The 12,675-nt window shown below is 42.4% G+C and overlaps 1 protein-coding gene across 1 annotated transcript in view; it reads left to right on the plus strand.

Annotated features, from left to right (window-relative positions):
- Positions 1-9,973, plus strand: part of LOC111671677 (uncharacterized) — a 21,351-nt gene extending 11,378 nt beyond the window's left edge. Inside the window, exons 11-14 of the mRNA XM_087179973.1 lie at positions 1,821-2,060; positions 3,611-3,744; positions 3,945-4,247; positions 4,342-9,973. Coding sequence (XP_087036099.1) covers positions 1,821-2,060; positions 3,611-3,744; positions 3,945-4,247; positions 4,342-8,367 — 4,703 coding nt within the window. The 3' untranslated portion in view covers positions 8,368-9,973. The remainder of the gene's footprint in view (positions 1-1,820; positions 2,061-3,610; positions 3,745-3,944; positions 4,248-4,341) is intronic.
- The last annotated feature ends 2,702 nt before the right edge of the window (positions 9,974-12,675 follow it).

Raw genomic sequence — 12,675 nt, forward strand, 5'->3', positions numbered from 1 at the left:
GCTTCGGGTCATTGTCTTGTTGCATAATCCATTTTCGTCCCAGCTTCAACTGTTTGACTGATGGCAGGAGATTCTGGTCAAGAATTTGTTGATATGCCTGAGAATTCATGGTTCCTTGGATAATATGGAGTCGCCCAGGTCCAGAAGCAGAGAAGCAGCCCCAGACCTTCACATTTCCACCACCACGCTTCACTGTTGGGAGGAGGTTCTTTTCTTCATTTACAGTGTTGGCTTTTCTCCAAACATGGCGGTTTTGATTGTGACCAAATAACTCTACTTTAGACTCATCTGTCCAGAGAATGGACTCCCAGAAGGCCTCTGGTTTGTCCAAGTGCTCTCTGGCAAAGTTGAAACGGGCAGCTTTGTTCTTTTTTGACAGCAGAGGCTTCCTTCTAGCAACCCTCCCATGAATGCCATGGCTATTCAATTGTCGTCTGATCGTAGACGCATGCACATTTGTCCCAGATGCTACCAGAGAGGTCTGCAACTCTGTAGAGGTGATGTGTGGGTTGGCCTTTACCGGATTTATTATTTTTCTGGTGGCTCTGGGTGATAGTTTTGATGGGCACCCACTTCTAGGCAGAGTTGCTGTCATGTTGAAGGCCCTCCATTTGTAAATTATTTGTCTTACAGTCGATGGATTGAGCTGGAATCTTTTGGAGATGGTCTTATATCCCTCCCCAGACTGATGGGCTGTCACTACCCTCTTCTTCATGTCCTCGGATATCTCCTTTCCTCTCGGCATTGTTGATGTGTATGGGACCAAGTTGGTTTGGTTGGTTTCCTCTCTCTTTTAATTAGTGCAGGCCAATTCCTTTCCCAAGGATGTCTCATTTCATTGGTCTACTGAAATGATTAATTAAGCACTCACATGTATTTCACCTGAGTCACTTGCTTGACTTAACCAATGCAGCTGGGGATTCACTTACTCTTGCACATACACCAATTCCATGTTTCATGTAGTTTTTGGGCAACTTAAAAAAGTTCCACTAAACAAGTACAAGCAATTGATGAAACATATATCTGACATTTCATACATAAAAACTGGTGATGATAAAATAAGAAAATCATGGTAAACAACAGAAACATCTGAACTGCTCAAGGCGTTCACATATTTTCAAGCAGCACTGTATATACATATATATATATATATATGTATACGTGTGTGTGTGTGCGTGCGTGCGTGCGTGTGAGAGACTGGCCTTGCTCTCTCATACATATTTGAAGAAAGTTTAAAGTGATACTCTCCTGCAGCATCAGTGTTTTCAATCAAATCAAAGTGAGTATGAGGTCTGTCATTCTAACTGATGAAGGAACAAACTGTTTCATTAATTGTCAAAGTCAGATGAGAAAAGAATCAACACAATGAGAAAATGTCTTAGTAGTGAAGTATGTGCAGATACAAAGTAAAGCTTGTACAAATACAATGAGAAATGTTTATTAGTGTGGGGGAATGATGAACTGTTTTGAAAATTGCTTTAAAATTTGTGAGAATGACGTTTCTGATGTGAGAACTGTATCAAAGCGATTGAGAAGAACTATAAATCTGAGTCTATGTTTAAAGTTTTTGAAATTCAATATCCAGAATTCAAAGAACAGAATAATATCATTTGAAAAGGGTAAATAAATAGTTTACTTTAACTGATCAAGCTCAGTTCATTTTAAACCTTACATATAAATTCAATATAAGGACTACAGAGTGGTGTACAGTAAAGGTAGTAGTAGTATCGCTGCATTACAAGCACCACTGCTGTAATTACAACTAATAATAATAATGATATATGTATGATTGACAGCCTCCTCTCCTGTGTCATTTCCAGAGACGAGTGCTGCTCTTCACTCACAGGGGGCCCTGTGGCCCGGTTCATATGAGGTGCAGGTGGAGGTGTTGGATGCTCAGGGTCTCTCCTGCCCGTCCCATGAGGTTTTTGCTGTGGACGTTTGTACCTGTGTGGAAACAGAGGACTGCACTTTGAAGGCAGCCAGACTGGGAGCTACTTCCTCTGAGCTCTCTGCTCCAGCCATCAGCTTGCTTCTACTGGCGATCTGCTTACTGCTGTGTGAGCTGGAGCAAACACATTGCTACACTTTATCACCATGACAACCTACACAGTTTTACATAAAGCTTTTACTCTTGTTGTCATTGATTCATCTGAATAGCCAATAATATATATATCCTACATATCCTACTACACTGTGTATGACCCAGACGTCTGCAGGGGAAGGAAGTACAGATGTAGTTAATACGGTTCATTAAAGGTTCTATAAAGAATGGTCACTGCCACTAGATGTTTCACTAGACCACCAGCATCTCAGACCGAAACAAATTCTTCATCAGCCCCACCTCTGGCCTCTGTTTGACCACACATTTTCAGTCAGCAAGGTGTTACAGAGCACAATCAAAGCAGCCACTAAACACACAACTAGAAGCACAACTGAATAAAGTTACACGAGAGCCAACGAAAAACAATCTAACCACAACCTTTAACCCCAGCTAGCATTGCTGTGATATGCTCCACAGCAATACTGACAGTTCGCTGGCTAGCGATAGCAACATTTACAGAACAAATTCATAATAACAGAAACAGCAAATTAGCTAATGTTATAATGCTTCTGTTGCCGTCACTAATGAAAAGAGACATGTCACATTATGAACCATCAAGTTACTGACACATGGAGAAGAAAGACCAGTTCCGAGTCAAGCTAGACCCTTTAGCAGCTCGTAGGGTTCTCCCGTCTGTAAAGTCAGACAAGTAGTGGCTCCACGGTCAGACTGGGAAATAAAGTGACACTGACAGAACCGGTAATGACACTGAAGGAGCCAGTTAAGGCTTAAAAACTTTCTGGATGTTTTGACGGGCCACCAGCCGACTGGGATTTGAGCCAGTGGTCCCCATGTCCAGTCCTCCTGTGCTCTGGTCTCATCTCTTTTTAGACAAAAAAGTGGTTTCTTCAGTTGAGGAAATTCTGGAAGGTCACTTTCATCAGAAGGCTGCATACCACATGGTGTCAGCTTGTGTGTGGGCGTTGCCTATGTGTTTATAACTGTGAGGATGGCCAATGGTTTAAAAGGAGGGACTCAAATGCACTAACTTGCACTCGCTAAGAACAGAGAAACTCCATTACTCCACTATATTTTTACATAGAAAATAGCTGTTTACCTCTGTATTATTGTTTAAAATCTAATTTACAGAACCGTTAATAAATAATCTTGACAGTTTTAATTCAACACAGCAGCACAGTGTTATTGAGCTTAATTCATAATGTTAGTGTGATGTAAGTTTTTAACTTTCAGTGCATTTACTGAAAATCAAACCATTACTGTGGTACTGGGGAAAGTAACAGACACCCTGATTTAAATATATTCGGGACAGATAGTCAGTGTTGATATATCGGACTCAATTATATTAGGACAACATCATTAACCACCACATCTATGTCATCTCTCTGACTCAACATGACTGTAACATGAGGAGATTCTCAGAGGTAAATGTATTCTCACCACCGTTAGCTAACAGCTAACAGCTAACAGGTACTCTCAGTCAAGATGTAGGTTCTGCTTTGTGTCTTTTGACACATCCTGCTCTGAATATTTGACTTCTCTTTGCAGTCATCCCTCTCCTCCTGTTGTTCTGTCAGTGTGGAGGAGCAGACACCATCTTTCCTGACCAGTTCAATGATCTGCCATTTGATGCTAAAGAACACCTCATATCATACCACACTGAAGGCAGAGGAGAGGATAAGGTGGGTTGTCTCCTTCATATGGAAAGAAAAGGATTCCTTTCATTCTAGTTTACCAACACACAGATTCAAGTATAATCCTGATTTTATTGAAAGTACAGAAACCAGGCTGCGGTGTTAGAGGAGGGATGTGGTAGAAGGTGATATGGTGGATTTCAAATGGACCACTCACAGATTATTTAAATTCTTCTGTTCTTTTTTAGGAAGTGCCGCTCCAAAGTGTCCCTATCATGTTGATTAACCAAAAGCAAGTTGAGACGGCACCAGCAGTAAACATCAACAGCATTCCTTCAAACATCACAGAGACTCATCAGACAAGTACATTCTTCAAGGAATCTGTTCAGAGGTTTCAGGAAACCAGGCAAAGTCTGATGGAGGTAGACAGCGCCTACGGGTTTTCAAGGGAAACGTTCAACCATGGCAGTGCAGCGCAGTTCAGCAGGCAGAGACTTCTCTATGAAGACATGGCCCTACCTGATGCTTTCCTCAATGACTACTACTCACAGGTACGATGGTAGTTTTAGGTGCAACTGATTTTCAACATAGAAACCTGTGTCCAGGGTTTATTGACACCAGTGCCTTTCTCTTTGCCCTGAGTAGAAAGCGGTGTGTGCTGTACCAGTGAAGGACGGTCTGGTGGCATATGATTTCGAGGGCCACGGCTCAACTGCTGGCTCAGTGAGCTCCTGCATCCTCCCGGACTCTGACCACGAACTGCAGTTCCTCAATGAGCTCGGACCAAAGTTCAAGACTTTGGCTGAGATCTGTTTCCCTCCTACACCACAACCCTCTCTGACAACCAAAGTATCAGATACTGTCCAGACTACTGTTGGTTTTAATAAACCGGTTGTTAAACCCAACATACAGCAGATTGTTGAGACAAAGCGCAGCAACATAAAGACAGAGAGAGTGATGGAATCCTCTACAGGTGCTGTGACCACCGAGCCACCATCCTTTTCTCACTCCAGGGTCACTAACATCAGTCATTCTGCTGCTCTGCCCCCTCCAGTCCAGACAGTTGTGCTACAGCAGCAGCCGGTTTACTACACCACCAGCCCTGTGCTGCAGCCCATGCACTATGTAGTCCAACCACAGCTACAGAGTACAGTTCTTTTGGCAGAGGGGGCTTGTGGAACCAGTCTTTCAGGGCTGTATGTAGTCAGTGGACCCCAACGCTCTCCTTCTGGGCTTGTTATCCAAACCATTGAGAGTCCCAAAGGCCCTGCAAGTCCTACCAGTCCAGTCAGCCCCACCCTGTTGCTACCTGGTAGCCCAGGTGTGTCCCAGGGCTCAGTCCCTGTGGAGGGGTGGAAAATGATAGGGCCAAATACTGAGGGTGAATACATCTTAGTTAAAGAGAGAAGTGGTCCAGGTGAGACAGAGGGTGTGGACCCAGGGTCACCTCAGGGCACTTTGCCCAGAGATGCTATCCTGGTAAAAGAGGCTGCTCCCCCTCAGGGGGTGTTAGGCCCGGCAGCCCGGGGGAGTGTGTATGGTATTCTGCCAGGACACACTGTTACTAAACAGGGGGGTTTTGTAAACAGAAATGTGGGGCAAACATGGGGTGGGCAGCCAGAGCAGGTGGGGTTAGGGCCAGCTACTGCTGTGGGAGTTGGTGTTGGGGAGCCAAGAATGGGAGTGGAACATGAGAATGTGGTCACAGTGAAACCAGAATTCCCTATGTGGCCAGCTGGAATGGGTACAATGATGCAGGCCAGTGAAAATCCGTTCCAAGGAAATCCTTCTCTGGAGCCAACAAGCTATACCAATCGTACTCTAAAAGCATGTGGGCAAGATCCACCACAGGAGGACAAGATCATTAATGTCATTAGTACCTTCACTACTGTTGAAACCTCTGTTACTGCTGAAGCTCAGCCGTGCTCTAAGGAAGAGGTTGTGATTGATAATCTGTTGATGGACCCCAGTGATCCAGCTCAGAAGACGTCAGATGATACAGATGTGATCACCTTTGCATCTGAACAGTACACAGTAGTAGATGATCCCATTAAGTTGATCCAAAGTGCAGGTGAAGACAATGTGGATCTAACACAAACATCAGAGACATTTTCAAATCTACATCTTGAGGAAGCTAATGTAAAAATAAACCAGTCTGACTCAGTGGTGGAGGATCCAGGAGCTACAGTAGATGAAACTGTGACCAATCAAGTGAACAAAATCACTGCAGATGAAGCTAAGTCGCCAAAGTCAGACCAGCAGGATCACCATCTCCTCTCTGAAGGGTCCTGCACAGATGCTTTGTTACCTGGATCAGGAGAGGAATCCACTTCTACTGCAGACCACATCAACATTGAAGATGATCATATACATGATATCACAGAGGAAAGTGTGAGCAGACCAGAGGCAGCATCTTTGACAGAAGAAGAAGAAGAAGAAGAAGAAGAAGAAGAAGAAGAAGAAGAAGAAGAAAGAAAACATGATCAGCTCAGCACAGTGGAATGTCCAGAGGACAGAAGGTCTGAAGTTGGGTCAGAACCTCAACTCAATGAATTCATAGAGGGTCAAAGTGAAAGGGAACACGAAGATATCAGTTCAGCAGACTTTGAAATGAATCAGGCTACGGCCATCTTTGACTGTACCGAGGTAGAAGACATGACTACTGTCACCAGTGATGCACATGAAGAAGCGAAGGCTGAGCAGGACCCCCTGTTGGTTTCTGACATGGGAGATAATCCTATGGATGAGATTTCAAAAGATACTGTTGATGACTCTGAAGAGAGGTCCATCTCTGATCAGTCAGCACTGTCAGAGGTACAGCTGAGCCAGAGTGAACAGAATGATATAGATGAAGGTCAAACTGATGCTGTAGCAGAAACATCACTGCAAACTGCGAGAACTGAGTTCACTGATCATGTGGAAGGAGATGCGGTAGATCTGAATTTGATATCAGAAGAAATGACCACTCAAGTGCAGGTAGATGACTCTAACTTGCCAACCATTACAACAGCAGAGCATCCCGCAGAGGACAGGAGCTCTGCCCACAAAGAAGAGGAAGAAGATAAACAATATATGACATCAGGATCAGGTGATGACCAGGATGAAGACATTGATGCATTAAGCACAAGTTCTCAAATGCAAGACAAGTTCATCTCAGATGACATCACTGATGAAGAGGACGAGGATGTTGTAGAGCAAATGGTTTCACCAGTACAGCAAGCTATAAGCTACTCAGATGACCAAGAAGAGGATGATATGTTAACCTCAGCTGACAACATGAATGTTTCAGAGGAAGAGGAAGAGATTTTGGAGGAAGTGGCTTCACCTGTAAAACCATCAGGTGACCAAGATGAAGCGATTGAAAGAGAAGATGCAGGAAGTGTGATTTCCCAAGTGCACGATCAGTCCATCTCAGAGGACAACATAAGTGATGGAGCAAAGGAGGAGGAGGAGGAGGATACTGTGGAGGAAGAAACGTCACCTGTACAGAGAATGACTGGCATCTCAGAGGAAGATGAAGGCAGTGATAAAGATGTATCCCACACAGTCTCTCAAAATGAAGATGAGCTTGTCTCAGATAACAGCGTGACTGATGGAGAGGAAGAGGAGGAAGAAGCTCCACCCATACAGCAAAGAAGTAGTATTTCATATGACCAAGACGAAGAGAGTAAAACAGAAGATGAATCAGAAGACGATCAGCTCATGATCACCTTAGATAACAGAACAGATGGAGAAAAAGAGAAGCAACATGTAAGCATCACAGATGACCACATTGAAAAGATAGTAGAAGAAGACTCATCAGGCTCAAGCTCCCACATCGAGGAAGAAGGCATCACTTCTCAGCAGCTGTTAGAAGGGGACTCTCAGCCTTCAGAGACCAGATGTTTATCTGAGGAGGATCTAACAAGTCAACCCACAGAGATGAATCAGGAGGTTCCAGGATCAGAGGTCACAGAAACTGAAGAGCTGCCCTGTGAAGTTACTACACATCCGATAGGAACAGGGTCCTCTCAGATAGTAGACATAATTCTGGATGGTCATGAGTTAGTGAGCAGTGATAACATGTATGGCATTGATGAGGTGCTCACATCATCCTCCAGAGTGGACACAGCACAGGTCTCCCTGTCCAGTGAAGACAGAGAGGTCAGTCCCAGCAAGTTGGAATCTGGAGAAGAATACAACTACTACAACACAGACGTAGGTAAAACTGAACATGGGGAGGCTGGAGATCTCACTGTGGAGACAGAAAGAGCAGAGATCAGACCTGATCTAGAGATTAAAGAGGGATTCGATGATAGGGTAACTACTGCATGTGGTCAGGTATCAACAACATCTTACTCAGACAGTGAAATAGTGGACAAGACCACAACCTTAGTTGGAGCAGAGCCAGGATCATCAGAGACTGGAACTGCAGGTTATATGGCTGCGAGTGAGGCAGCTGAGGAGGCTGGGTACTTTGTCCAGAGTGAGAGTATGCAGATGACTGGAGAGGCAGCATTGGTGAGCCCAAACACTTTAGGACAAGCTGATTACATGCATGGGGATGAGGTAGGTGGTGGTCAAGTGAGTCCTGTACATGCCATCAGCCAAACTCCTCGTAACAAATCAAGAAAGAGTAGAAAGGACTCTAAGAGTCCAAAGAGCCCCTCTGGAAAGTGTAAGCAGCAGTGATTCCTCTCTGTTTTATAGTTTACCATAGTGTTAGATGTGGAGGTGGTGCCAACAAAGGTTTAATGAGATTAAATCTTAGACATGTTCACATCAGGGATGTTGTGTGTGAGGCCTCTGTGCTGGATGAGTTCATTCAGCTCAGAATGTGATCAGGCCTTCACACCACAGGTTTACTGCAGTGCTGAAACTGTGCAGGACACAGGCAAGAAGTAAAGTCATATAAGTGCAACACAGATGGGTATTGTTTAATCCTGTCAGATTAAACTGCATCAACCTGAAATAATATAAATCAGTGTGTTGAGATTGGGTTGTAATTCCCTGTGTTGATTCATGTCAAAGCTCCAGAAAACCACGAGTTTTATCACATTGTCTCCTTGGATTTGCACATCCAGGCTACTGTAGATACACTTCTGTCCTCTGTACAACACAATCGATGTGTGCCTTTTACTATAGAGACCGTTGGGTTGTAGGGTCAGTGTGTTTTTAAATGAGCTTTAATAACTTGCTGAACACAGGATATCGCGTTTCTCCTGGCTCAATGTGCAGTCATATAAAAAATGTATTAAACATATAAATGCAAACATAAATAAACATAATGGACATAATAGACGACTAGGACATAACAACATGTCAGTTGTGATAATAAGGTGCTCAGGTGGTTGAGACATTGAATTATTGCACAGGGTAACAGCAGGCTTTGTCGGAGCTGAATATGTGCATTCAGTCAGTCTTGGTTCGCATTTGTGCTAGTGTGCATTTTAAAGGGAATTGAGGAGTCTGACGGCCTATGGGTAGAAACTCCTGCAGAGCCTGGAAGGTCCTGCACTGCATGCTGCAGTAACATTTGCCAGAGGGCAGAAGGGTAAACAGTCCATGTGTCCATGGGTGGGTGGAGTCTGTGGTTATTTTGGTGGCTATGCTAAAAGAGCGTGTCAGGTACAGATCCTGTATAGATGTGAGAGAGGTGCTCACCACTCTGGTGCAGCTGCCATACCACACTGATCAGAATGAGCCAACATTAGCCAACATTTGCTAATATTAGCTGACATGAGACCAGACCAGAGCCAGATCAGAGCAGAACACCTGAGTGTACTAACTTTTTCATTTAGAGAATGCATGTGTTATTTCAGACATTACATGGTGATCATAACAATTTGAGATGAATTCTCATACATCATTGATGACTTTGAATATTCTGTTTATATGTTTGTCAACAGCTGAATTATTCACTGCCTCTTCTACAGCTTTGATTCCATCACTTGTAATATAAATATAGTTTTATGTGTTAAATGACAGCAGGTTACAGTGTGTAGCATTAGGGTGGTGGGTTAAACCTTTAAAATAAACGTACACATTGAGCCTTTAATGTCTCGCATGATGTTACTTTAATCTTCCGAATAACCACGTTTGTATTAGAGGTGTCTCTTCATGGTTCAGACTGTCCTTTTCATACTAGACAGAACATGTTTCATTTAAAAATGAGCTGATCTGTGAACATACCTGTCTAAACCTGAATGTGGGAATAAAGCTGTTGAAGCAGTAGCTGGGTGAGTTCTTGTCCATAGATATAATTACCATAACCAATAAAAAACATTCAAATGTTGAACATTGTCATAATTTCATTTTTTTAACAAGGTCAGAATATTTGTGTTGGATCAGGGCATCCTTACTAAACATGTTGTAATTTGTTCTGTCTGGGACCAGGGTAAACAATGTTTCCCATTAAAGGATTTTACTGAGGCTATGAAACCAAAGAAATGTTTCTTGACCAGAAACCAGTGGGCATTGCCATTAATGTTTTGGATTTTTACTTTTCATTAGAAGTTTCTATAACAATTACTACCACCACCATGACTGTCTAAATTCTATTTCAAACTATAACCCTGGTGGGTAATGAATTACTCATTTATTTATTTCGTTGTCTTAAAAGAATGTACATTTAAATATGTCGAATCGAGAATTAAATCCCCATCGTGTTTCCTTTTGCAGTAGCAGAATCTAAACTCCACAGGAGTTGAGGCTTCAGCCCCAAACCAGTCTGAAAACCAACAATAAATAAAGACCAGGTGGTTAATCCCATGTAAGAGTAATGAGACCTTAGAGTTACAGTTACTATCTCCATGTTCTGTCATTAATGTTTTATTTACATCACAAGTTATTAACATTTTGTCAAGTTTATTTTTAGTTCTATGCATTAATGACCCTATAATTCAAATAATAATAATAAACTAACTCTATAAGTTATAAGCTAACTCTGTTCTATAAGGTTCAGAGAGTCAATCAGTGTGGAGCATTTACTCAGGAGGACCACTCAGGTTCAGCTCCTTCACTGTGTCACATCACAAGTTAAAGAGCTGAAAAGATGCAAAATCAGAAGTTCATTATTTTCTTCAGTCAACTAAGATTAATGAAATGTTAACGCTGGTAAGAATGTTACTGTTTGGAGACGACTTCAGAGATGAAGCCAAACTTTTCATGTGTAGAGATTTGAGTTAGCTATGAGTTAGTTTCTATCTTCTGCTCAACGTTTCACTGATCTGATGCTATCTGCTGTTTGTTAACTGTGCACTGCAGCAGACACAACGATGATAGTGATGACTAAAGCTCATCTAGACTAAAAGTCAAGTTAAGGATATAAAAAACAAAATTAGACAGAAACATAAATGAGGAGAGAACAAAAACTAGTACAGAATCACATTTTAACGTATTGAATGAAACTTTATGTGTTCAAATATGTGTGTGAGGGTTGAAGCTTGGTTGTGAGTCCAGTCTCAGAACACACTGCTGTTTCACCACGAGCCCACCAGGACAAGTCTGATACTGCCTCTCTCCCCGAATGTTTCCTGTCAACATCTTTACTTAAAACTACAAAAAATTACTCAAATGTAAAACACTGTATTTTTGTGAGTATGAATTCAGCTGTGGAAACTCATGAGTCACCTTGTATGAACAGCAGCAGGTGTGTGTTTTTTTCTTTCTGAAGGCTGAGAACATTTGAAGCTTCTTGTTCTCATGTCAACAGGAATCTGATCTGCCCTGAAGGCCATCAGATGGAATTGCTTGCACTGCAGTGTCATGCTAATACTTGCATGTGCACTTGCACAGAGGCATTAAAATTACATTGGCACTGAACATCAGGCCAAAGGCATTTTTATCATCACTGAATGACTGTGATCCATGATGGCCTGCTGCGGTGAGAGGACGAGCCTCTGTCAAACCTGTCGTGCAGCGTGACTTTAAATCACAGAGCAGAACAGCACAGAACACACCTTTAATGGCAGTTACATAAAACAGCCTGTGAATACTCTCAGAGATATCATGACCCTCTGGTGTTTCTTGAAGACGTGTTCCCCTCTTATCCAAAACACTCTCATGGACACTAAACAATATTTTAAAGTATAATGTAAGTGAAATATATGAAATAAGTAGAATTACCTGCCTGCTACACTCACAGTACTTTCAGGTTATATTCATGTTTATCCAGAATCAAATAAAGTATTAACCGTTCGTGTGAAACTTTGACGTAATTGCTACGTGAAGTCTTGAGTACTAGTTAAGTGTTTTCTGAGGTCACCGTGACCTTGACATTTGACCTTTGACCACCAAAGAGTGCAGAGGCAAAAGAAAGTTTATTTATTCAGGAGGCTATGTGTCTAACACTATTTCATCACTGGCGTCTGACTGTGGACTCACCTGAGCAGGCTTGAAAAGTTACAAGGTAACAAGTACAAGTATATATATAGTAAGTATATTCATTTCAAAATTGTTTTACAAAAACAAATATGGTTGTTTTGGCAGTTACAATTTGAGAGGTTGGTGAAATTGGATTAGCACGTGCATCATGTCTTGCTAGCACATGGTTTTAATGGTCAGGAGGTTTGGTAAATACGTCTGGCTTCCTCTCAACATTAGTGGACACTGTGTCTTTCAGTCTAGCTGGTTAGCCTAGCCACATCAACGGACATGTGACGTGTATTTATGTTCTCACTTATTCATGTCAATTTAAGTCAATTTTTATTTTTATAGCACCAATTCACAACTCAACGCACTTTCCAAATACAGCAGGTCCAGACCTTCTCTTTATAATATTATTTACAGAGTACAATTCCCACCACAAGCAGCAGTAGGCAACAGTGGCAAGGAAAGACTTCCTTTTAAGAGGCAGAAACCTTGAGAAGAACCGGAGTCAGGGTGGGTGGGGCAGAGAGATAGAGGGAGGGACTGTTGTGGCTATGGTATTCATGATCATATAGGTGTACCTTAAAAAGTGGTCATCTGTGGTATTAACAGCCTGGGAAGTCTTGTATC

The sequence above is a fragment of the Seriola lalandi genome, unplaced genomic scaffold, assembly GCF_002814215.2.
Source record: "Seriola lalandi dorsalis isolate HSWRI2012SDOR001 ecotype SW California unplaced genomic scaffold, Sedor1 jcf7180002054885, whole genome shotgun sequence".
Taxonomy (NCBI): domain Eukaryota; kingdom Metazoa; phylum Chordata; class Actinopteri; order Carangiformes; family Carangidae; genus Seriola; species Seriola lalandi.